At 41.4% G+C, this 24,304-nt stretch overlaps 1 protein-coding gene across 2 annotated transcripts in view; it reads left to right on the top strand.

The window, feature by feature from the left end:
- Positions 1-18,754: 18,754 nt before the first annotated feature.
- ZNF292 (zinc finger protein 292) overlaps positions 18,755-24,304 on the top strand; it is a 92,822-nt gene continuing 87,272 nt past the window's right edge. For both annotated transcript variants that reach the window (XM_042939303.1, XM_042939302.1), the window contains exon 1: positions 18,755-18,938. In XM_042939303.1, the coding sequence (XP_042795237.1) occupies positions 18,771-18,938 (168 nt within the window). In that variant the 5' untranslated portion in view covers positions 18,755-18,770. The remainder of the gene's footprint in view (positions 18,939-24,304) is intronic.

Below are 24,304 nucleotides of genomic sequence, written 5' to 3' on the forward strand. Positions count from 1 at the left end.
AGGGGGTAGGGGAGGAATGTGTTAAGCAAGCAGGTTTACAGAAGCGAGAAATGCCGGTTGGTTTATGTACAATCACTTATTCTATTACATATCAGACTACATTTAGGAAGTTTCACAACTTATTCTATTACCTAGCGGGTTACATTCAGGAAAGGTTTCACAATGCTCGTAGCAAACAGCAAGCAAAACAGACTTCTAAGCAATTGTATTTCTTATCAAAGATCCATAATAAGCAGAAAAGAGAACTTAGCTTTAAACTAAGGCAGGGCTGTCATTTGGATTTAAAGCTGTTCTTTTCAGGTTCAAGCCCCATGTAGGGCTCTGTACTGACAGCCCAGAGCCTGGAGCCTGCTTTGGATTCTGTGGCACCCTCTCTCTCTGCCACTCTCCTGCTCACACTCTGTCTCTCTGTGTCTCAAAATTAAATAAATATTTTTTTAAAAAGACTTCAAGTGTATGAAAGATGCAAAATACTCCAAAAGACTGAGTTCGTTATAAAACTAGTTTTTATAGTTATACCCTTATAACCTCAAATAAAAAGTACAGAGTAGTTTCTAATACTTCTGTGAGGAGCAATACATATTGATCATTTGGAAGTTAAAAAACCATGCTTTGACTTTAATATTGGAAGTTCCTTTCAACCACATTTAGTTCATTTTTAGGTCCTGGTTCTATGCATTTGACAGGAAACTCAAGCAAAAAGAAAACAAATTTCTCATGGTTCCTCCTTTCAGCTTGACTCCCCTGCTGTGTTGTGCCAGTCAGTGCTCTGCAAGAAATGATTCTTGCTTTCTAAGTGATGAACCAAAGCTGCAGACAGTTGAGTGCTTATACCTGATCTGCTACTTTCTACACTTAAAATAGGGCAGAGCACCAGAGAAGGAAATGCTGCAGCGGAATGGAGGTGACAGCAAGACTCAAGCATCCTGAAGCAAAGGGTAAAGGAAGTAGCTTCCTTCTTTCACATTATATTGTATGCATAAAATCAGTAACTCTTCCTAGAAATCAAGCCATTTATCTTTGTCACATATTCAAAAGAGGAATAATACACCAGAGGCTATTCAATTGGCAGAAATATTAAATAAGAAAGAAACATTAGCTCCATATCAATATTCCTCTATTGACTTAAGGGTAAATTATTCCTAGGGCGCCTGGGTGGCTCAGTCGGTTAAGCATCCACTTCAGCTCAGGTCATGATCTCATGGTTCGTGGGTTCGTGGGTTCGTGCTGACAGCTCAAAGCCTGGAGCCTGCTTCACCTGCTTCACCTGCTTCAGATTCTGTGTCTCCCTCTCTCTCTGCTCCTCCCCCGTTCGCACTCTGTGTCTCTCTGTCAAAAATAAATAAATGTTAACAAAAATTTTAAAAATGTGTAAGTTACTCCCTTAAGGGTATATTTGAACATGTAACTTAGTAAACAATTCCAAGCACACTATATTTATGAAATTTTATATTAATGTTATACAGAGTTAGCAATTGCTTAAAATAGTCTCTGATTTTAATTGATTATATCCTTCAGAAATTAATAGGAGCAATGATCAAGTCAAGAGATACTCAATTCGACCCAAAATTTAGAAATGCTCATCAAAATAGATACTATTTTTAAACTGTGAAGTTGTTTTAAGAGTTTTACAAAACACAGTTCTACTAAGGATTTAGAGAAAACGGGCTCTCTTCTACTCTGTTGATGGGACTATAAGATGGTCCAACATTTTGGGAGGGCAATTTGGCAATATCTGACTAGACTGAAAGCACACATTGCTTTTGATCCAATAATTCCTTGTTGGGGAATTTATCCCATAGATATTTACTTGCTCAAATAAGTAGATACATTCACAAGGAAGGTCACCGCAGCATTTTTATAGTAATATAAAACAGGAAATAACTTAATTGCTCATCAATGACATAAGTAATTAAATTATCTTCATTTATACCATGGAATACCTCACAAATACCACAGCAAAGAATGTTGATATGAAAAGATTTCTAAATAAATTATTATTTTTTTAATATTTATTTTTGAGAGAGGGTGCACGCACACAAATGCTTACATACGCTGAAGAAAATTCTTAATTATTCGAAATATAAATAAATTCTAAAATTACTTATAAGAATAAATAAACTGTTACTAAGTGCAGTGATAGACTAGAGGTCATGAATGAGGAAGATTTTTTTTAAATTCTATGTCTGTCTTTACTACTTGAAAAATATATGCAAACATGAATTATGTTTGTAATTTTAAAATAAACAGCACCTAATCGATAATTATAGAATTGTTGGAACCATGGATATTTGGAATTCATAAATCAAATTTTATTTTATTTTATTATTAAGAATTTTTTTAATGTTTACTTATTTTTGAAAGAGAGAGAGAGAGCACAAGCAGGGGAGGGACGGGGTGGGGGGGAGGGGGGGACAAAGGATGTGAAACAGGCTCTGTGCTGATAGCAGACAGCCCGATGTGGGGCTTGAACTCAAGAACTGTGAAATCTGACCTGAGCCTAAGCTGAATGCTTAACCAACTGAGCAACCCAGGCACCCCCCCAGAAATCAAATTTCAAATTAAGTCTTTCTTCCCTTTCTACTTTCTCTTACATGTATTTAAAAATGCACTTTAGGGGCGCCTGGGTGGCTCAGTCAGTTGAGTGTCTAACTCTTGATTTCAGCCCAGGTCATGATCCCAGAGTCATGGGATCAAGCCCCATGTCAGGCTCCACACTGAGTATGGAGCCTGCTTAAGATTCTTTCTCTCTCTCTCTCTCTCAAAGCATAAAATAAAATAAATAAATAAAATAATAAGTATGCATTTTATCTGAGATGCCTGGCTGGCTCAGTTAGTAGAGCATGCAACTCTTGATCTTGGGTTGTAAGTTCAAGTCCCACATTGGGTATAGAGATTACTTTAAAAAATTAAATAAATAAACTAATAAAAATGCATTTTATCATAACAGATAAAATAGGGAAAGTTTTGAACTCTCTTTATTCTATCCCTGCACACCCCTGCTTTGTTTTTTTTTTTTTTTTAAGATTTTTTTGAGTAATCTCTACACTAAACACGGGACTTGAACTTCCAACTCTGAGATCAAGAGTTATAGTCTCCACCAGCTGAGCCATCCAGACACCCCTGTACACACCTGCTTATAGAGCTGTTAAGAAGTAACAAAGTTCTGGGGCACCTGGGTGACTCAGTTGGTTAAGTACCCAAATCTTGATTTTGGCTCAGGTCATGATCCCAGGGTTGTGGAACTGAGCCCTGTGTCAGGCTTCAGGTTCATCATGGAGTTGGCTTGAGAGCAGAGTCTCTCTCTCCCTCTGCTCCTCTCCCTAGCTTGCACTGTCCCTCTTCAAAAAAAAAAAAAAAAAAGTAATAAAGTTCTTCTCAACAAGTAACCTCACTAGAGAATGCTTAAGAAACGTGTTGAAAAATGCACATTTGTTGAAAGCACAACAATTATGTGCCAAATTGAACTAAGGGCTTAGGATTCAAATGATTCACAAAACAAAGGCTTTGGGTAATTAGAATGATCAGAATAAATTATGAAGGTTGGCTATAAGTTTTTAAAAAGTGCTTTGCGCCCATTTGTGGGTGAAGGTATAAGGAGGATGTTTAGGCATTTTTTACAAAATTGGTAGAGGTGCCTGGCTGGCTCAATTGGTGGAGCATGCAACTCTTGATCTTGGGGTCTTGAGTTTGAGACCCATGTTGGGTGTAGAGTTTACTTAAGAAAGAATTGGTGGGGCACCTGGGTGGCTTGGTCCATTAAGTGTCTGACTGTTGATTTTGGCTCAGGTCATGACCTCATGGTTCATGAGATTGAGCCCCACAGCAGGCTCTGCACTGACAGCATGGAGCCTGATTGGTATTCTATCTCTCCCTCTCTCTCTGCCTCTCTCACACATTGTCTCTCTCAAAATAAATAAACATTTTAAAAAAATTGGTGCACAGGCCATGAGTTGGAGGAAAGAAAGAAAAGGTAGAAGTAGATAAACATAGGTCTAGAACAGTATGATCTGAAGGCCCTTGAAATTATAGCTAGAAATGTAGGTTTCCGGGGCCCAGCCCCAGTCTATTGAATCAGACTGTCTAGAAGTGTAGTCTGGGAAACTGCATAAAAATTACATTGTCCAAATGATCTTTACCACACTGAAGTTTGAAAGCTTTTCTCTCAGAGAATTCAGATCCTGAAGAATAGGTCCTACCTGGACCCAGAAATAATCTCCTTGCATTTATTTTCCCTTTAGATTTCTAGGAAGATAGTGAGGGCTCCTATTAAGCAGTGCACTGAATATTAGCTGGTAAACTCACAGTGAAGAAATTGCAAAAAGAACCAGTCATGTTAAGAAAACAATTGGATTGGAAATTTAGAATCTCTCAAGAAGGCAATAAAAAAAATCAATATTGTGACAAAATGTAAGAGCAAAGACAAAATTAAATGAGACCTACAGCACAGATTAAGTTTGTGAAAGAGAAGGCTAGAGCCCACGTATTTGCAGTTCATCCATTAAGTTGTAACAGCTCAGTAGATACCTTGTGTTCTTTTGATTCTACTTGAGTTATAACTTTGACTATAGACAATTTTATTGTTAAAGTATAGATCACCCAAATATTTGAAAGACAGTTGTAAATAAGCTCCTACGTTTGGAGAGCATCTGTTCTCCCTGCAGAGTCTAGGACATTTTAGATAATGAGGGTAAGTATAAATCCATATCCCATATGGCTATAAAATATAAACTGAATTGAGTTTAATTCAATGGGCATTTATCGACAACTTATTGTGCCAAAGGGTACTAGAGAACAGGGGCTGAATGTAAAACACAATCCCTACCCTCAAAGGGCTTACAGCCTCTTGACCAAGCTTCATCTATATATTAACTGTAATAAAAAGCAAAATGACAGATTCCAAACCAAATACAATAAGGTAGCAAATCAAAGCTATAGGAGTTTTGAAGAGTTGCTACTTCTGTATGGGAAGGGCAGGTAAGGGAAAGCAGAACAAATGAGTGAAATCTGCTCTCATGACAGATGTTATGCCTAGACTTCAGCAGACCAAGGAAGACCAAGCAGACCAAGCAGACCAAGGAAGGCTTCACAGAGGAGGTCTGGTTAGAGAGGAACTCAAGAGGATAGGGATGTGGGGAGAGAAATAGTAAGAGAACAATTTTGTAAAGGTTATGACAGAGGGTAAGTGTTTAGTGGGACCAAACCTGCCCATTATATGAATAGAATACTAAATACTCAAATTGATATTCATTGAATGATTGTTGTTGTTATATTGAATAATGTCTGTAAGAATCACAGAAATCAGCAAAACTACTTTTTTTCTTTTTTCTTTAAAGTTTATTTATTTATATTGAGAGAGAGTGAGAGAGAGAGAGAGCAAGGGAGGGGCAGAGAGAAAGGGAGAAAGAGAGAGTGCCAAGCAGGCTCTGTGCTCACAGCACAATCGAAGTGCTCAATCTCACGAGCTATGAGATTATGACCTAAGCAGAGATCAAGAGTTACATGCTGAACCAACTGAGCCACCCAGGTATCCCTAAAATCAGCAAGACTTTTTAAAGCAAACCTTAAAGTTGATGTCCTAAAATGGGAAGAGGGACCTGAGCATTTCCAAGTTCATCACACTTTGACATTCCTATTTTTAAAAATCCAGATACTTATGGGTGAAATTGCTGAAGAGCATTACGAGGCACAAAGTTGTAATGGTAAAATAAATAAGTCATAGAAATGAACAGTGTAGCACAGGGAATATAGTCTATAATATTGTGATAACATTGTATGGTGACACAAGGTGACCACACTTACTGGAATGAGCACTGAGTAATGTATACAATTGTTTAATCAACATGTTGTACCCATGAAAGTAATGTAACACTGTATCTTAATTATACTTCAATAAAAGAAAGCATTAAAAAAAATCCAGATGCCTGAAAGGGAACAGAATTTGCCACCCCAAAATGTGTCTCCTTAGCATGAAGATTATTTTAAACTGGTTATTCTTACAAACAGGTTAAGAAACAGCAGACATAGGTAAAGCTCTGAAAATTGAGTACAAGTTACTCTTTTGTAAGAGACATTGATATTTACAAAGGAAATCTCTGTAAGGGTGTCTCCCACTCTGTGCCAGGAAGAGGGGAATGACTCAATCATTGGAGAAGACTAGGACTTAAATCTGCATAACAACCACATCTGCTTTGCTGTGCTTTCCTGGTAACCTCCCATAACGGACTCCCCATGTCCAACATCTTTTGTCTTTAGCTGAAGATGACACTTAAGGTGATGGCTTTGGCCATTTCGGAGAGTTACACAGTTTTCCAGGGTCTCTCCCTTGTATACAGGAAGTATATAGCGGGGAGCAAGAAGCCTTGCCTGTGGAGGCCACTTCTAGGCAACAGGCTCAAGCAATGAAAACCTGAGTAATGTAAAAGGACCCACAGCGATCAGTGGGCTGCATGCAAACAGGCTCATTAGACAAACCACCTTGAACTAGCCATAGGCTCTAGCTGACCAATGGGCTGCTGACAACCAGGCACAGGTACCAAAAAAGGAAAATTCTATACAGTTCTGTACCTCCTCACCTTCCCCCCTTAACTACAGCACCTCACCACTGCCTCCTGGCAGACAGTCTCTCCTTTACTGTCCCTCCCTTGCAGTGTATTCAATAAACCTCTTTCTTGTATGTTTTGCTTTGTGTGAATTCTTTCACCTCCTGTGCTGCCAGTCTCCACCCAATCAGATCACCCCACATTGTCCCCTCAGATTTGAATCTGGACTCAGATTCAAATGGACATAAGACAGATTAAGAGGAAAAAATCAAATTTAGTAGGTGTATGCATAGGGAATTCACATAGACATGGAAATTCCAAAGACAGGTAAAATGGGCATACACGTCATTCTGAACTAAGGAAAAGAGGGTAGGGGTCTGGGACTTCCAAGGAAGGAATGCACTCCACAGGGTGATAGGAACAGCAAGCAGATGCCTGGTAATTAGATGTTTGCCGTGCCATACAGATGGGTCACTCAGATGGAGTTTATATCTGCTAACAATTCTTATTCGGAAAGACCCCCAATTTAGATTCTTCTTTGTGGTTAAGGGAGGGATAAAAGTTTCTCTTGAGCCCACCGGGTCTCAAGTGCCTTCAGCTCAACATAATCCACATGTCAAAGTGGCACATTTGGGGAGGGGACTGTCCTGAACCCCTTCATATACATGTAATTAAACTTTATTTTTTGGGCACCTGGGTGGCTCAGTCAGTTGAGCATCAGACTTCAGCTCAGGTCATGGTCTCAAAGCTCGTGAGTTCGAGCCCCATTTTTGGGCTCTGTGCTGACAGCTCAGCGCCTGTATCCTGCTTCAGAGACTGTATTTCCCTCTCTGTCTGTCCCTCCCCCACTCACTCTCTGTCTCTCAAAAGTGAATAAACATTAAAAATATATATATATATTTTTTAAAAAACTTTATTTTTCTCCTGTTAATCTGTTGTGTATCAATTTAATGATTAGGCCAGCCAAGGAACCTAGAGAGTAAGAAGGGAAAACTTTTCCAACCCTACAGTTTTGGCAATACAGGTGGGACTATCACTCTGGCAGGAGACTGCTTGTTCTGGGGCCGCTGCAGCTGAGAGATTCTGGGACTTCTGACAAAAAGCTGGTAGAAGGTAAGAATTTTTACCATGTCAGTCTCCTGATTTCTGCCTCCAGGGTCTGGTGGAAGCAAAAGTGATGAGTCTTTTTTTTTTTTTTTTTTTTTTTCCCCTGCTTTTCTAAATTTAGATTAGCGGGAGAAAATATTTGCAGGACTAATTCCTTAGGTATAGTGACTCTGGTAAAGATTTGTTTTGAGTACTCTTAGTTTTTATTGATCCTTTTCCTCCCAGAGATAGTCAATGTTTTTCTTCGTTCCTGTCTGTTGCATTGTTTGTCATAGAGAAAAAAAGCATAAGGTGGAACACAAGCAGAGAGGCATTCCTCTAAACCTGCTGTTTGATCTCGCCTCAGACTGGGAGTTCATGGTTCTCTACCAGACCAGACAAATTTAGATAAACTTGGCCGTAGTAGTTAATGTGCGCATGAGGTATAAAGGTTGTTGTTAAGGGACATCTTGGAAGCCAAAGCCACTATATCAGTGGACACAAATAGAACACTGAAGAGCTGTTCAAGTACTTGGCACCTAACCCAAAGACTCCCCTGTTAGGATAAGTTGGTCACAGAACAGGTTAGATTGACATTAGGTTACCCACCAACCCCAAGACAATTTCTGTGCAATGAGGGACCACACAGTCCCTCTAAGGTATTAGTTTGACTCCAAGAGATGCAAGGCTCAAAGTTGTTAATGTGCATATAAGAAAAACTGGATGAGGCTTTCCTTTGGTCTTCTTCTATGTCTTGGGCGCTTGGCTTCATGACCAGAGAGAATATTCTCACTGCCAACCGTAAGATGCATTGGCAGACAGCAGAATAGGCTGTGGATCCAAAAAGAGAGGGAGTCATGGGAACCTCTGGTTTATGGCCAGATGGTCAGAAGTATAGATAACAACCTGGACTTACAATTGGCATCAACATTCTCTTTGTCCAACACTCAGTTCTCAAGGCAGTTGGTTATTAGAGGTCCTGGTCCATAAGGGACCTTGGTTGTCTCAACCTATGTTGTCTTGTTAGTGCTGGAAAAGCTTCACTCCAGTAGCTCCTTACCAGTGTCACAGATTAGTGGGTCTGTGACTGGAGGCATCTCAAATTCTCCTGGGAAACCGGATACACTTCACTACACAATTCTTACTACTTGTGCCAACGAAGTCTGCTTTCTGAGGCTATCTCTGGGAGTGAACTTTCTGAGTCTTGTGAGGGCTGTATCTTTTGCACTTTCCTTTGGGGATGCCTCTTGTGTCCATGGTTAAGCCATAAAAAGGTTTGTCGTTTTGAGTCACTATTGAGATTAAAATAAGTTCCTACTCATTAATGGTCAGATGATGAATCCTTTTAACTGGACAAACTTCTACATGTAGTTTTTTTTTCCTAAAGAGTTCTCATCCTTAACAATTGTCTTATTGCTACCTATGGAAAGACCAAATTGAAAAGCAGATACAAAGGATGATGGCTAGCCTCAGAGACTCCCTTAATAGGATGGAAGAACAGAAATTGAACAAAGCATAAAAATTAGAGCCCACATCAAATGTAAATTCTCCTTCTCCACTCTTAAACACCCCTTTATCCCCACCTCCCTGTCCCTGACCTTCCAGAAGATATTTGTATCTCTGTGACCCTAGTCTAGCCCCCCTCTCAAAATCTAGCCCCAGTGCCCCAGCAAATTCCCTCAGATACCAAAACTCCTCCACCATCCCCAGAAAATCCCTTAAATACCCAGCTGCCTATTTTGACTCACGTTTCTTTAAGAGATTTATGGAGAGCACTCTAGCCTGATTTCCAGCCCCAGTGATAAAGGAGTGTGGGGGCAAGCTGAGGGCAAAATACAGGCTGGCAGACCCCCCCTCCCCCAGGTGAAATATGTGTGATATTCCTCAGACACTCCTGGCTACCCAAGAACAAAGGAAAGGGGTTTAAGTATTTGCCATGGTAGTGTGAGAAACTAAGGCAAATGAAAAATTAAGTTCCCTTACTGCCTATAGCCTACTGTCAAGTCCTTGAAACTGGCAGAGTGACCTCCCTCTAGGAGCTCAGCGGACTGAAGGATGACACTTTGCTAGGGGCAAAAGAAAATCTTGGCTTAACATTATCCTGGCACCCCGCCCCCCCCAGGAACCTGTAAGTCTACTTTAACATATAAAAATTCTTTTGGAAACTTAGTTTATCTCAACTGCCCCAAGATATATGCTGGCAATCATACTCCAAGCTTATGGCCTCCTGATATACATCTGAAGGGTCTCATGACTGAGGTTTTATTAAATGGTAGTAAATGGCATTTCCCTAGCAACAGTTAGCCCCTCAAGGTCCTGGAGACCTTGCTTCCAAAATACCTTAGAGACTTACTCTATTCCTGACCCCCCCACCCCCGAACCTGAGGGTATATAATCAGTTACCCTCACGACCACAGTGCAACTCTTCCTGCCCATGGGGTCCTGTCCCCATGCTTTAATAAAAATCACATTTTGCCACAAAGAAGTCTTCAAGAATTCTTTCTTGGTTGTGGGCTCTGGACCCCACCATTACCCCAAAAACTTCATCACTAGGGTATATATGTTACTCATGTAAACATTAAAAGTCAGGAAGTGAATTTAGCAGAAGCACCTGAGACTGGTGGTAGAAACTTTGCTGTTTCTTACAATCCCTCCTGCTTTCCAGGGCTCTGTAGTCACACTGTGCCAACTTCAAGCCTTCCTATACAATGTTTTTTGTGGATGTATCCTGGACCTCCACCGCAAAAAATTCATGTCCCCTGGACAGTAACAGATCTTTTAAATTATAAAGCCCTTTACCTCCACTTTCAGAAGACTCTACAAAATTTAGAGAGGAGTTGGAAAGATTACTGGTCATTCATAAGCCCACTCACAGGGACCTAGATTGGCTCTTAAGAGGTGTTCTTCCCTCTCAAGATTATACTATAGTTATCAGACAAGCCAGATGGCCCTTTGGGGGGAACTACCCCCACCCAAAAGAAACAGATGACCAGAATCTCTTCCAGACCCTCCTACAAATGACCAGGAAATAGTTCAGCTGGAGGCTGATAGGAGCTTGAGAGGAGTAATATTAGAGGCTTTCCCCTAAAGTGAATTGGTCAAAGGTCGAATTATGCATTCAGAAAAGAAGAGCATCCAAAGGCCTTTGTTAAATGCTTTATGCAGACTTTTAATTTATTTTTTTATGTTTATTTATTTTTGAGAGAGAGAGAGAGAGAGAACACACAAGCAGGGTAGGGACAGAGAGAGAAAGAGAGAATCTCAAGCAGGCTCCACACTGTCAGCACAGAGCCCGATGTAGGGACTGAACTCACAAACCATGAGATCATGACCTGAGCCTAAAACAAGAGTCAGACACTTAACAACTGAGCCACCGAGGTGTCCCTATGCAAACTTTTTAGACATAATACATTAAACCCTAAAGTTCTAGAACATAGAAATTTTTAAATTCCCATTCTATTTATAATGGAAGTCTTCCGGATATAAAGAAACAAATTGAAAATAATTTAATTGGATGGGTAGGTCAGATCCTTGATATTCAGGCTGTAATCCAGTTCTTTAAAGGAATTGGAAACAATGGTCTTTGTGTTGCAAATCTCTACAAAGCCAGAAATGTGGTTCTAAAAGCAATTCAAAGCTTACCATCCTCACCAATCCCCAAACCCCTATTCATCTTAAAATGCTTGTAGGTATTTTAAAAGATCAGGAAATTGAAAACACAAATGTCTTGCACTTAAGGAAAGGAAACATTTTAAATAGTATTAATGTAGGGGTGTCTGGCTGGCTCAGTTGGTAGAGCATGTGACTTTTGATCTCAGGGTCATTAGTTCAAGCCCCACGTTGAGCATAGAGCCTACTTAAACAAAACAAAACAAATAGTAATTAACATAACCCTCTGATAATAGGCAAATACACCCTCAAAACTCCCATTGTATAGGCAGGCCAGGTTCAAGGACCTGAAGGACCAGCCACAAGGGTCCTTGGTTAGATGAAGGATAGAAATCAAACTCCAGCCAGCAAAAAGTGAGGCCAGAGTTTACTGATGATGTATGAAGAGAGAGCAAAGACAGATGGAGAGTCTGGAAGACTCAGAAAGGAAAAGGAGAACGCGTCTTGTTTTTGCTTGGGGTCTGGAGTTTGTAGTGAGGACAGTCGTCCTGTGTACGTGTCCTCTCAGGCATCCAGGAACGGGTGTGGAGCAAGGACGAGTGTTCAGGTGTCCTCCATAAGTCACTTATGCCCTAAAACCAAGGGTTTTGGTGTCAAAGTGTCTAGAATTAGTGATCTTGGGAAACGTACATGACAACCTTGCCTGGTCACTCCTTAGGTGTTACCCATCGTGCTAGAAGTCTCCAAAAAAATCCTTAACTCTGTGACCTTTATAAGGAGGACATACATTATAGTGGGGGTGCAAGAATGATTCTAGCAAGAATAGAAGCAGGAAAAGGAGCAAAGAAAAAAATATATATATTTTTTTTCATGGAGTCCCTTCAGTTTCTCTCTCTCACCATTGTCGAGAAAACTTGGATAATTTCTCTGTGACTTTGTATTGTAGATTTTCTACTTCCATCTTCTCTGTGACCCAAGAGCCATTATTTGAAATGCAAACTTAAGGAGAGGTTTCTTATCATAAGAAAAAGAGAGAAGGGTAGGTATTTAGAAAGTGGACTAATAAAAAAAATCTTAAATGTATTCTTCACAAATATATTAGAAAAAGCTAAGCAGGTAACCTTAATTTATTCCATCTGCCAGAAACAATTTGGATCCAATTTCTTTTTTATAAACCAATGAGTTTTGCATTATTATACCCATCTCATAGTTAAAATTTTTTTTTAATCTTTAAGATCTCTTTGTGTCTGTTTATGTGTGCATATATATATATATATATATATATATATATATAGACATGTTATAGATGTGTGATATTTTTCTTACTAAAATTAATTTGTAGGAGAGGTCTAATTTAATTGGCTTAAAAACAAATTCTTCTAAACATAATTGTTGGGAACAAATTATTTAGATAGATGTAAGTGGGATAAGAGTTATAAACTTTTTAGCAATAATTATACTTTAAGGTATGTATACTTAAAAACAGTTTTCCAAATTTCTTGGTAACCTGAAACTTTGCTAAGTTAAAATAAACAATGAAATATTTATTGAATACCTAGATCATTTATAAATAAGAGAAAATAGTGATTGTAGAAAGATATTATGCCTCAGTTGAAACTATAAAACTTGCGTAGATACCAGATTTTAGTCCTGTTACCTCCAGTCATGTTAATTGTCTTTGAGGTTTTGGTATTTCTTGTAAACTGGATGGATCCTAAATTCTTTCAGTTTCCTCATCTAGCTATAATCTCAAAACTAATGTTTCCAGTTTTCTCCCATCCTTGGATTTGGAATCACTGAGAACCAAAACTGTCCTTTGTCCTGAAGTCCTGCAAACTGAAGCTAGACACTGGATATAAATTTCAGAGAAATCGCTACCATAGCTCATATTTAGACAAGCTTCTTTGTGTTTGTTGCTATATGGTCCTTTCAGAAAGTTGACTGGTAGAGTGATGACTTAATCAGGAGCATTCAAAGTGCAACCCAGGAAAATCTCTCAGATGGTCACTGCCTCCCCTCACTCCATCTGAAGATGCTTCAACCCTGACATCTAGAAATCTTTCCTGGTTTACTGGCTAAGAAACTGATTTATAATTTGCTCCAATTATTAACCTTTGTTCCCCCCCCCCCCCAAAGATATGGGCTCTTGTTAATTACCTGATTGCTTGCACAATATAGGCCTAACTTTAGGAGCCCACCTAGACTGCCTCCTGAAATGAGACGAGCATTTAGCTGAACTGACCAATTTTCAGGACTAAGAGACAACTTCAGTGAGATGGAGCAACTCATGCTAGTTGACTATGAAACTTATTTAAAGTTTCAAAGGTGAGACTGAAGGGCAGCAGTATTTGCTACCCCAAAATGTATCTCTGAGCATGTGGATTATCTTAAACTGTTTTTTAAAAAATCTTTGTAATGTTTATTTTTGAGAAAGAGAGAGATTGCTAGCTGGGGGGGGGGGGGGGGGGGAGGGAGGCAGACAGAGACACAGAATCCAAAGCAGGCTCCAGGCTCTGAGCTGTCAGCACAGAGACCCATGTGGGGCTCAAACTCACGAACTGCAAGATCATGACCTGATGCCAAAGTCGGACGCTTAACCGACTGAGCCACCCAGGCGCCCCTTAAGCTGGCTATTGTTAAGAAACAGCAGACACAGGTAAAGCTCTGAGAACTGAGTGGAAGTTACTCTTTTATAAGAAATATTTATATTTATAAGGTAAATCTCCATTTGTAAAAGTATTTCTCTCCTTCACCGTGTCTGGAAAGGGATGATTCAACCTCTAGAAACTCTTATCAATAGAAAAGACTAGGCCTTAGATTTGCATAACAACCATACCCCGGCTTGCAGTTTTCCTGGGTCAGTCTCTTGTTTACAAGAGGTGTTACTAAACTTTGTTTTCTCCTGTTAATCTGTCTTTTAGCAATTTAATCACTAGCACCTAGAAGGGAAGAAGGGAAAACTTTTCTGCCCCTTCATGCCACAAAAGTAATACTTTCCGATCCATCTCCAATGAGGTAAATGAGATACAGTGATTAAAACTCAGAAATATAAGAAAAGAGACGCACTTTGTAGATTTCTCTCTTTGCTTCTTTGCAGAGATACTGGGAACTAACTCAAGGATTCTCTATAGAAACAGTGTATCAAACACTTCCATACTTCCAAGGTTTTATTTTGCTTTATTTAGTGGTTATTTTCACCTTGCTTGATTTCTAAATTTGAATAATTGAGGCTGTATTAAAAGCATTTTCTTAAAGAATTGTTGCCCTTTCTCATTCACATCTGGCTTTTTCTCCTGTGGAAAGAAAAAATTATCCAAATAGGCAATAAGAATACCCCTCCTCATTTAATTACCTGTCCATCTTCTATCTGGGACAACCCAAGGAATAAAATTAATCCACCTAAATGTGGGTCCTATGTGCCGGTGCGCTTGAATCATTTGAGTATTTGGAACAGCACCTGCCCCATGTTTTCAACATGTTATTTGACGCCCTTCACTGTTGTTCTCAAGAAAAATGTCTTCCCTGTCAAAGTGTGATATGCTTTTAACTGATGCCAATAGAGCTTTAAACCAATGGTCCTTCTTTGTGTCTGTGGGCACCAACGGTGGTTCCCAGACTCTAGAGATACTTTCTATTGGACTGAACCCTCGACAGACTCCAGCCCTCACCTCTGAGTTCCAGCAGGCGGCCTGTGTGGGGCCGGCGGCCCAGCTCTTTGGAAGGGAGCGGGTTGAGCCTACCGGAGACCAAGCAACAGTGCCCGCATCGCGGCCTCCGCAGGACAGACTGGAGCATCCCCGCTCGGTCGGTTTCCGGAGGCCCGGCGCCCCGCCGTGCCCAGGTTAGGCTCCAGCGTTTCTCTACCTGGAGGCCCCCGGCGGCCGCTGCTCCGGGGCCAGGAGGCACACCGCTCTGTGGACTTGATCTGCAGCGCTCGGTGGAAAAGCCGCCGTTGCCAATGCTAGCGCGCAGGCGGCGGGGCGGCCCCGGGACTGAGGACGCAAGCACCCCCGCGGCTGCCGGGCGGGCGAGCGGTGGGCCGCGGTCCGGGAAGCCCAGCATGGTCTCGGCCGACTGGGGACCCGCATACAGGGTCAGCGGAGCGGAGCCAGCCTTAACCTGGCTCTAGTCCTGTGGACCTTCTCGGCCGCCCTTGCCTAGGGAGGAAGCCAGGGAAGGGAGAAACAGCGACTCAAGGGCGGCGCGCTCTCTCCTCCAACTCCTGGCCTCGCGTTCTCTGCCTGCATGCTGAAGCGGCGCGCCTGGCTGCGGTGGTTCTCTTGCGCCCGGCGTGGGAAGGACCTGCCGGCCTCAGCCCTAGCTATCCGTTCTCTGCAAACACCGCTCTCGCTCATCCCTAGCACGGCCCTCTGGCTCTGTTAGCTGGCACAACCCAGCTCCTTTCCTGCCCCTAGGCCCTGCTATTTAAAGAATTCTAGGGGGAAAATGTGCACCGGCAAGGTGCGGGCCAGGGCAGGCCGGGCAACTCGCGAAACGGGCAGGCACAGGCCGCCCGGATGCAGATACATCTGTCCCCTAAGGGTTTCCCCAGCCTTATTGATCGCAGAGGTGGGGTGGGGATCTATTACTGTCTCTCAGATTTACTCTGAAATAGAGTCTCTTGGGAATGAAAGTCCATATGATTATATCATGTCCATAGCAGTCGCGCTGTGTCCAAAATGGGCACGAGCACTCACTGCGCAGACACTGGGGTCCCCAGAGAGGTGGATTCTCTCGTCCCTAGGGCTTATTCTTGTTTCTCCATGGACCGAATCTCCGAATTCCCCCAGGAACGTCTCAGTAAGTAAGTGTCTGTGTGTGTGTGTGTGTGTGTGTGTGTGTGTGTGTGTGTGTGTGTGTGTAAGGATTCCCATGAACTGACCGTTTGGTATTTAAGAACAAATGGACTTAGGTACAAATAAGTGGTGTACTTGTTGATACACATTTTCTATGGATAAGAATGAGATTTCTGGGATCTCCAAACAATGTAGACCCGATAAGGGATAGTATTTCCAATCCTCATTTAATTAAAAACTTGCACTTCTGTTGACACTCTATGGACATTCTAGTTAGCACTTCAGTTAGACTTTTGTGTTCTGAGTTGAATCTACATGCATTTTCATAACAGAATACTTGTCATGTGGTATATAATACCTTTGCAGGTGACTCTCCATCACAAGCGTAAGCTTCTTCAAGGCAGGAATAGGTTTTATTCACTTTTGATTTCCCCAAACCAAGCAGTGCCTGCACATAAATACTCAGTAACAAATGATTAAGTAATTACACCAATCACCCCTAGTCCTTCCATTTCCTGTAGGCTCTAAATGGAGGAATGGGGAGGTAGAGCTCAAAGATAACATGAAGGACTTAGCCATCCATGCTGAGGGACATTTGCAAGACCTTAGTAGGGCTCAGAATCAATTTGCTAATCAAGTCTTGCTTTTAGGGCTATCCTGGGCAGGAGGAGGGAATGACCATTCTCAGACTATTTTTTTAAAATCAGTATTTGGATATATTTCTCTTTTCATGTATTTTCCTTTCTTTTCTCCCTTTTTCTTTTTATAGACTAGGTGTGGTATAAGCCATTATGCTTGAAGTTGAAAATATGCCTTGCTAACCTTTTGATATTTATCTTTGGATTTACTGATACATTTGGCTGATTTCATATTTCTTACTTTTTAAATTTTCACTGTCATCCTAAAATAATATAAATTGGAGAAATCTAGTTTTGGATGTCGAAATACTTCACTTGGGAAAGTGAGCTGCAAATATTAAGATCTATTAGCTGCCTTAATTGTTGCTTTTTCAGCTATAAGTGATTCTTTAAAAAATATGCCTGGTCCTTAGTACATCTGAATGTACTCCTCAGATTCTTCCAGAAGTAAATATTTGAAGAACTTGTCTGTTACTATGTAATAAGAGTATACATATGTTATACTAATATTTTAGCTGATACTGTTTTTCATAAGGGGTTCAGTTGTGTCCATTCACCTTATATAATGGCATTTAACAAAGGTTGCCACCACTGATGCTTTACAAAACATTCATTCTAGACAACATACGATCTAGAATATTGTCTGTAGCTACTAGAAATCCCTGGAAGAGGATGCTGCACACAGAAGGGATTCATCTTACTTTGGATTCTTGTACTAGAAAAATACAGTTCACTTGGAATGATAGTGAAAAAAGTAGGTGCCTGATTAGTATCATTGTTTCTGAATTTCTGTAGACCATTCGGTTTTAAGAAAGATAAGCGTCTTGTCTAATTTTCTACTACTAACAAAATATTCATTTTATTATTCTGAACTTCAGGGTTAAGGACTTTTTTGTAGTGCCTGTTCTACTGTTTTGTTCAAGCGTCAGGTATTCATTCCTTCCAGGTTGTAAATAAAATATGGTTGAGAATGTCATGTCTATTTGCAGCATCAGAAAAAAAATGCTGTTGAATTTATAATCATTCTTGATAACCTTGTTCTTTTAGCATCATCTTCCCCTCCTCCGTTGTGATTTTTAATGGAGTTATTGCTGGTTTTTTTCTTGACCTACTTTCTTTACAAAAGCTTTCATATAGAGTGCTTTCAGTGATGGTGATTTCTGTAGCGTGTAGGAAAAACTCTTAAATCATAGTGAAACAGATTAGTTGGCTATCACTTATTCTAGGAATGTTTTCGTGATTTAAAAATCGTCTGGTTACAACGTCCACAATTGCACAGAGTGAAATCTTTTAAGCTATGCTTTTCATGAATTCGCTCCGTTCTCCAGAGGGAGGATTTCAACCTCATTCTGTTCTGATCCAATTGTTATTTTTCTTTGTTGCCTCCACCCCCTAGAGAATTGTGTTTCCCGGGGAGAGGCGTTCTTGGCGCTGAAGGGGAGAGTCAAGTGGGGTGAGATTTAGTACCTTAGGCACTAGATCCCTCCTCCGCCCGCCTGGGGAGAAGTCAGAGACAATTTTGACAGTCCATAATCCCACTTTGGCTCTCACGCTTATGGTCCATGGGTAGGTTTTACCTTCTTGCTTTTCCCATGCCTCTGGCTTGCCTGCAGGCCAATCGCAAATGCTGCCATCGCCCCAGCCCACCCAGAGCTTTCGCTCACCCGTGCTCTTGGGGAATTAGGACATACGTCCGTAGAAGACTTCGGGGATTGGGGAAAGCCACACCGGAATCGGGACACTCGAGAGGGCAGCCCCTCCCCAGGGTTCCCCCCCACACACCCCCCACGGTCGCAGCGCCCACGTGACCGACAGCAGGCCTCCACCGGCCCGCCCCTTTCGGCCGCAGCAGCCCACTTCCCGCTCGGGGTAAGTAAACCGCGGTTTTCCGCACCGCCCCAACCCCGCCCTCTTCCTTTTCCCTTCCCTTCACCTCCCTCGGGCTCCCTCGCGCCAATCTCCCCGCTCCCCCATCCTCCCCACCGGGCCCTTTGTACGTGCTCGGCGGCGTGCGAGCGCGCCCGGCACGTGACCCCGCCGAACGTGGCATTGTGTTATCACGTGACCCAGGTGCGTACGCGACGGAGCGGGGTGTGAAGATGGCGGACGAAGAGGCCGAGCAGGAGAGGTTGAGTCGCGGCGGAGGCGGCTGCGTCGCGGAGCTGCAGCGCCTGGGCGAGCGGCTGCAGGAGCTGGAGCGACAGCTGCGGGAGAGCCGCGTGCCGGCCGTAGAAGCGGCCACGGAGTACTGTCAGCAGCTGTGCCAGGTGAGGGCGCCTGGGGGTCCCCTCCCCCTTTTCCCCAGCTAGAGAGGGAAGAGGGCGAGCGAGCGCCTGGCGGCCGAGCGGTGGTCGTCGCTGCTGGGGCATCGTTGGCGCCGCCGCCCAGGCGGGAGCGGAGAGTACGAGGCAGGCGCCTTTGTGTGGCTGCCGTTGTGGCGGTTGTTGTCGGCAGTTCCCAACTGGGGGAAGGGAGTTGTGGTCAGGGCGGAAAATCCCCCCGCCCCTTTCCTTCCCCGAACTCGGGACTGCGCGGTCCCCGAGGCTGAGGAGATGTAGACGGCTGAAGACTGGAGCCCTCTCCGCCGCAGGGAGAGGGTAAGGAGGAATGGAGGCCAGGTCCCCTTTTTCCTCCTCCTCTTATTGTGCACTGGGGATTACCGCGCCCCCCGCCTCTGCGCCTCTGGTTTCCCACTCCGACGGGCCTCCGCCCCCACTGGTTTGATTCCTTTGCTTCCCCCTGCTTTCATCCGTCCCGCCCCCGGCCCCGTCCTCCCTGTCTCCCGGCCTTTGTTGTTCGAGTTTCGCCTTAGGACTGAAGGGGCCTTTGTTGACGTTCTGGGAACAGTCCCCGCCGACCCCTTGGAGCTAGCCGAGACGTTCGGGGGTGGGGGGCGCAGAGGTTGTCCTTTCCTGCCTTTGCTTGCTTGGTGCACCACTTCCATGGTGTGAAGGTTGCTCTCCTCGGTAGAGGAGAGGAGCTCTCCCTGCTCCTACGGTCGAATGTTTTTGTGGGGCGGCTTTCCAGAGTCCGCTTCTCTTTTGCTTTCACCCTTGGAGGAGTACGGTTTCCTCTGCCTTTCCTCCCGCATCTCCCCGCCACCCTTATTACTTGGATCCTTCCCTATTTGGCCTTCTGGTGAAAAGGAGAGGATTGAGGTTCTTGTGGACCTGTGCTCAGGTCAGTTTCAGACCTTTCCTTCCTTTTCTTGCACAAGGACACTGCTTTCCAGTAACTGCGTTCTAAGCAGGATTTGGAATGCTAGTAACACTGCTTGATAGCAATCGGAGAGTTTGGGTCTACATTTGGATTTGATTAAAAACCCTCCAGTTACGTTTGAAATTTCAAGGTGCTGTTACTGGTTGTGGTGAAGATTTTGGCTAGATTGTCTTGAGGAGGAAAAAGACCATATATGCAGGTCCCATTTAGAGTTTATTTGTGAATATATCATCATAGAGAAATTGTTTTGGAAACATAGTGAGCTTAAGCCAAACAATGGGAGGACCATTTTAGAATATTCGAATAGATTACATTTTCACTTAATTTTTCACCTCCAAGTTCTGAAATTTTTTCTTTATAAGATACGGGATACTTGAACACCTACAAAAAAGTCAATATGCACGTTATTGTCACTATTTGGTAGTAGTTCATTATCTTAAAAAAAAAAAAAACTTTGTCAGATTAGGTGGTGACTTCTCTAGCAGTATATGCAATGTGAAAGCTCCCCACTTAGCCTACTATAGGTCTGGTGAATACTTATGTCAAACTTAGAGATTCCATCATTCCTTTGAATCCTTGTTTTAAAGAATTGTTGAAATTTGCCAATTTGACCTGCCTGGAACTACAAACTTGTTAATTGGTCTTTTAGATGTATTTATTTTAGATATAAAAGAATACTTGACACCCTTGTAAGGGAAAGTCTTTCTTTATAAGTGAAGTCTGATTTTTAGCCTTTGAAAAGTATTAAAGTCTAGCTTTGCTTAAAGATACTTTTCAGATAGCAATGTCCACAGATGGGTTTAAGGCTAATTAATGTAAACACACTTGGCCAGCAATATTTTTACGCAGGATTAATAATTCTGGGAAAATGGAATCTCATGCAGGTAGGACTTTTTTGAGTGTATGCCACATCATAAAGTTATCACTTTCAAAAGTATTTTTAATGGATGAAGCAGCATTTCTTTTTATTGATATGAAAAGAATTTCCTGTATTCCTTTTAAGCTATTAGTCTTATAATATGTAAATAGTTTTTATTGACCCATGCTACAGGAAACATAATAAAACAAATACTGGATTTGTGGATTTAAAGAATAATGAAATATTTCATGCATTAAAATCCCACAATAATTTAAATGCATTTAAAAGTAATCTCCATTACTTGAACAGTTAGAGTGTATCTGATATTTGATCCCTCTAGAACATACTCTTTTGTGTTGTTGTTGTTGTTGTTGTTGTTGTTTTTAAGTAACCTGTTACTGTTTAGTGATTTTGTTAAATGGGAGGTAACTTGAAACATAATTGTTTCTTTAAAATTGTATCCCAGCCATTATTACTTAACATTCTGATATGAGTTGAGCAAAGAAGTGGTTAACAAAGAATTTATTAGAGCAATCTAAAAACAGTACTTGAAATGCTAGGGAGCTAGAAATTATGTCCTGATTTCTAGCGTTGAGATTAGCTTTTTCTATGTAAGGGTTTCCCACAAAACTGGGATATTTACATGCTTCAAAAAGACAAAGATAAATATTTGTCAGTGGGCTTCAGAGTTAATATTCTCTATATGTTAACGCTTAGTGCTTGTGTGATCGTAACTTGCATTTATTTTAAAAAATGAATTAATTTAGGGGCGCCTGGGTGGCTCAGTCGGTTAAGCGTCTGACTTCAGCTCAGGTCACGATCTCACGGTTCGTGAGTTCGAGCCCCGCGTCGGGCTCTGGGCTGATGGCTCAGAGCCTGGAGCCTGCTTCCGATTCTGTGTCTCCCTCTCTCTCTGCCCCTCCCCCATTCATGCTCTGTCTCTCTCTGTCTCAAAAATAAATAAACGTTAAAAAAAATTAAAAAAAGAAAATGAATTAGTTTAAAGAAATGAATTAGTTTATATTTTGAATTTTTACCTCAGCAACAGATGAGTTTCTGGAGAATATGGTGAAACCTACATAAGTAGAAGTTGCTTATACATCCTAGTTAGTAGATTTTTTTTTAATTAAGTACAATAGATTGCGTTCTGAGAAGTAAAGTAGAAATAAAAGACATTAAATTTTTCTCACTGTTAACAGTATTGTTTTCTTTATATTGACTTGGAAGTATGCCCCCTTTTTACTTTTATACCTGAACATTTGCTTAAAGCTGAAGTAGGAGGAGGGAAAGGTGGGAAAGGATGAGCGTAAGAGAGTACCTGTCAGAACTCAAAAATTTCCTTAAATCTTTGCAAGCTAGCTTTAATATGGGTAATGTAATTGACTTATTAATTTTATTTTATTTTTTTAAGTTTATTTTGAGAGGAGAGAGAGAGAGAATGCACACTGGGGAGGGTCAGAGAGAATCCCACGCAGGCCCTGTACTGCCAGTGCAGAGCCCATTGCAGGGCTCATACTCCCCAACTGTGAGATCATGACCTGAGCAGAAGTGCGAAGCTTAACCAGCTGAGCCATCCAGGCACCCTGACTTACTAATTTTCTTAAAATCCGCTTAGAATAAGAATATAGGATAGCCAGAAGTAATTTCTTGCACTTATTTGTGTCAGGATAATTACTATATAAAAATTGATTATAGTTGGAACTTCTTGGGCTATTTTTTGTGTTAGACCTGGTCAGTATTCACTCACTCACTCACCATCGTTAATGAATACCTACACTGTGGGCCAGGCAGATCTGGTCCCTGGCTTGAAGGAGCCTACAGTCTCTGAAGGAAGGTAAACAACTAATTGTAGTAAACTGTGATTTGTATCTTTTATTTCTGAGATCAGTGTAGTAAAATGGAAAGCTACTTATTTGGAAGTTTAAACAAAAGCATTTCAATAGAAGAATTATTCTTAAAGGATTTTAAAATAATTACTTAAAAAGTTAAGCCATTGTAATAGTTGGAAGAATGATTTGTTGGGGCATGATGTTGACAGCATTATATACTGGGCTGGATGACTGGTTGATTAATACATGAATTGTGACTGGTTTTGGCCATTTATCTTCTGGTGACCGATAATTATTTGAAAAGGTTGAATTGATTTGTGGAAATAAGTTTGTATTTTGTATCTGCATGCTTTCATTCATACAAGCAGTGTTTCTCAACTGGCATAGTCCTTTTCTTCCTGAAGCTCTCTCTTTTAAGGCATTTGAAAATAGCTGGGATCAGTTTGTCATTTGCAGGATCTGTGGATGTGATAGTGACATTTAGTGCCCATGGGCCATGTGTGCTAACTTTTGAGGTGATCAGGATAGTTACACCCCACTGAAAAGTATTCCTCTGCCTAAATACCCAGAATGTTCTTTGGAGGAACACAACAGAAAGAAAAATAACGTATTAGGAAGACTTTTAAAAGTTATTATGCTCTTTTCATTTTAAGATAATATAGTTAGCATGTTAAGAAATGTGGTTAATCTGGAACAGGTCCAGGTAAATGCTTGGCCATATTTAAATTCACACTGAGCTTGAGAGGTCAAGAAAATTTCTGCTTCCTTAGTAGAAATTGCAAGTAATTACTTAAACAATTACTAAAACAATTCACTTTTACTGGGGTAAGTGGGTAGCAATTTCAGCATCCTTTATTGTCCTGATTAAAGCAGAGGTTTGACCTTTTGATATAATTAAAATTCTGTACTTTTAAGAAAGCATTTAATGCAAAGACTAGATTTAGATATTAGCAGGGGATATAAGATACAGAAGACTCTAGTATATAAAATAATAAGATTTATTTTATTTTATTTTTTTTTAATTTTTTTTTTTCAATGTTTTTTATTTATTTTTGGGACAGAGAGAGACAGAGCATGAACGGGGGAGGGGCAGAGAGAGAGGGAGACACAGAATCGGAAACAGGCTCCAGGCTCCGAGCCATCAGCCCAGAGCCTGACGCGGGGCTCGAACTCACGGACCGCGAGATCGTGACCTGGCTGAAGTCGGACGCTTAACCGACTGCGCCACCCAGGCGCCCCTAAAATAATAAGATTTAAATGAAACTTCAAGATGGTAGTTGAAGAAGTGTCAAAAGACAGTGTATCATTAACAGATTTACTTTATTTTTTTATTTTATTTTTTAAATTGAAAATGTAGTGTACCGAAATTTTTTTTTAATTCAAACAGAGAAAGGGCATACAATAAAAACTTGATCTTCCAACCCCAGACCTCCTGTCACCCTCCACAAAGACAGTTCCCCAATAGTTTTTTATCCATCTTTCCAGAAATACATATTTGTCCTTTTTAAAAAATTAAGTGGACGTACTATGTACTGCATCTTGCTTTTTTTTTTTTTTTTTTTTTTTTTTTTTTTTCCAACGTTTTTTATTTATTTATTTTTGGGACAGAGAGAGACAGAGCATGAACGGGGGAGGGGCAGAGAGAGGGAGACACAGAATCGGAAACAGGCTCCAGGCTCCGAGCCATCAGCCCAGAGCCTGACGCGGGGCTCGAACTCACGGACCG

This window comes from Panthera leo, chromosome B2, assembly GCF_018350215.1.
Source record: "Panthera leo isolate Ple1 chromosome B2, P.leo_Ple1_pat1.1, whole genome shotgun sequence".
NCBI lineage: Eukaryota > Metazoa > Chordata > Mammalia > Carnivora > Felidae > Panthera > Panthera leo.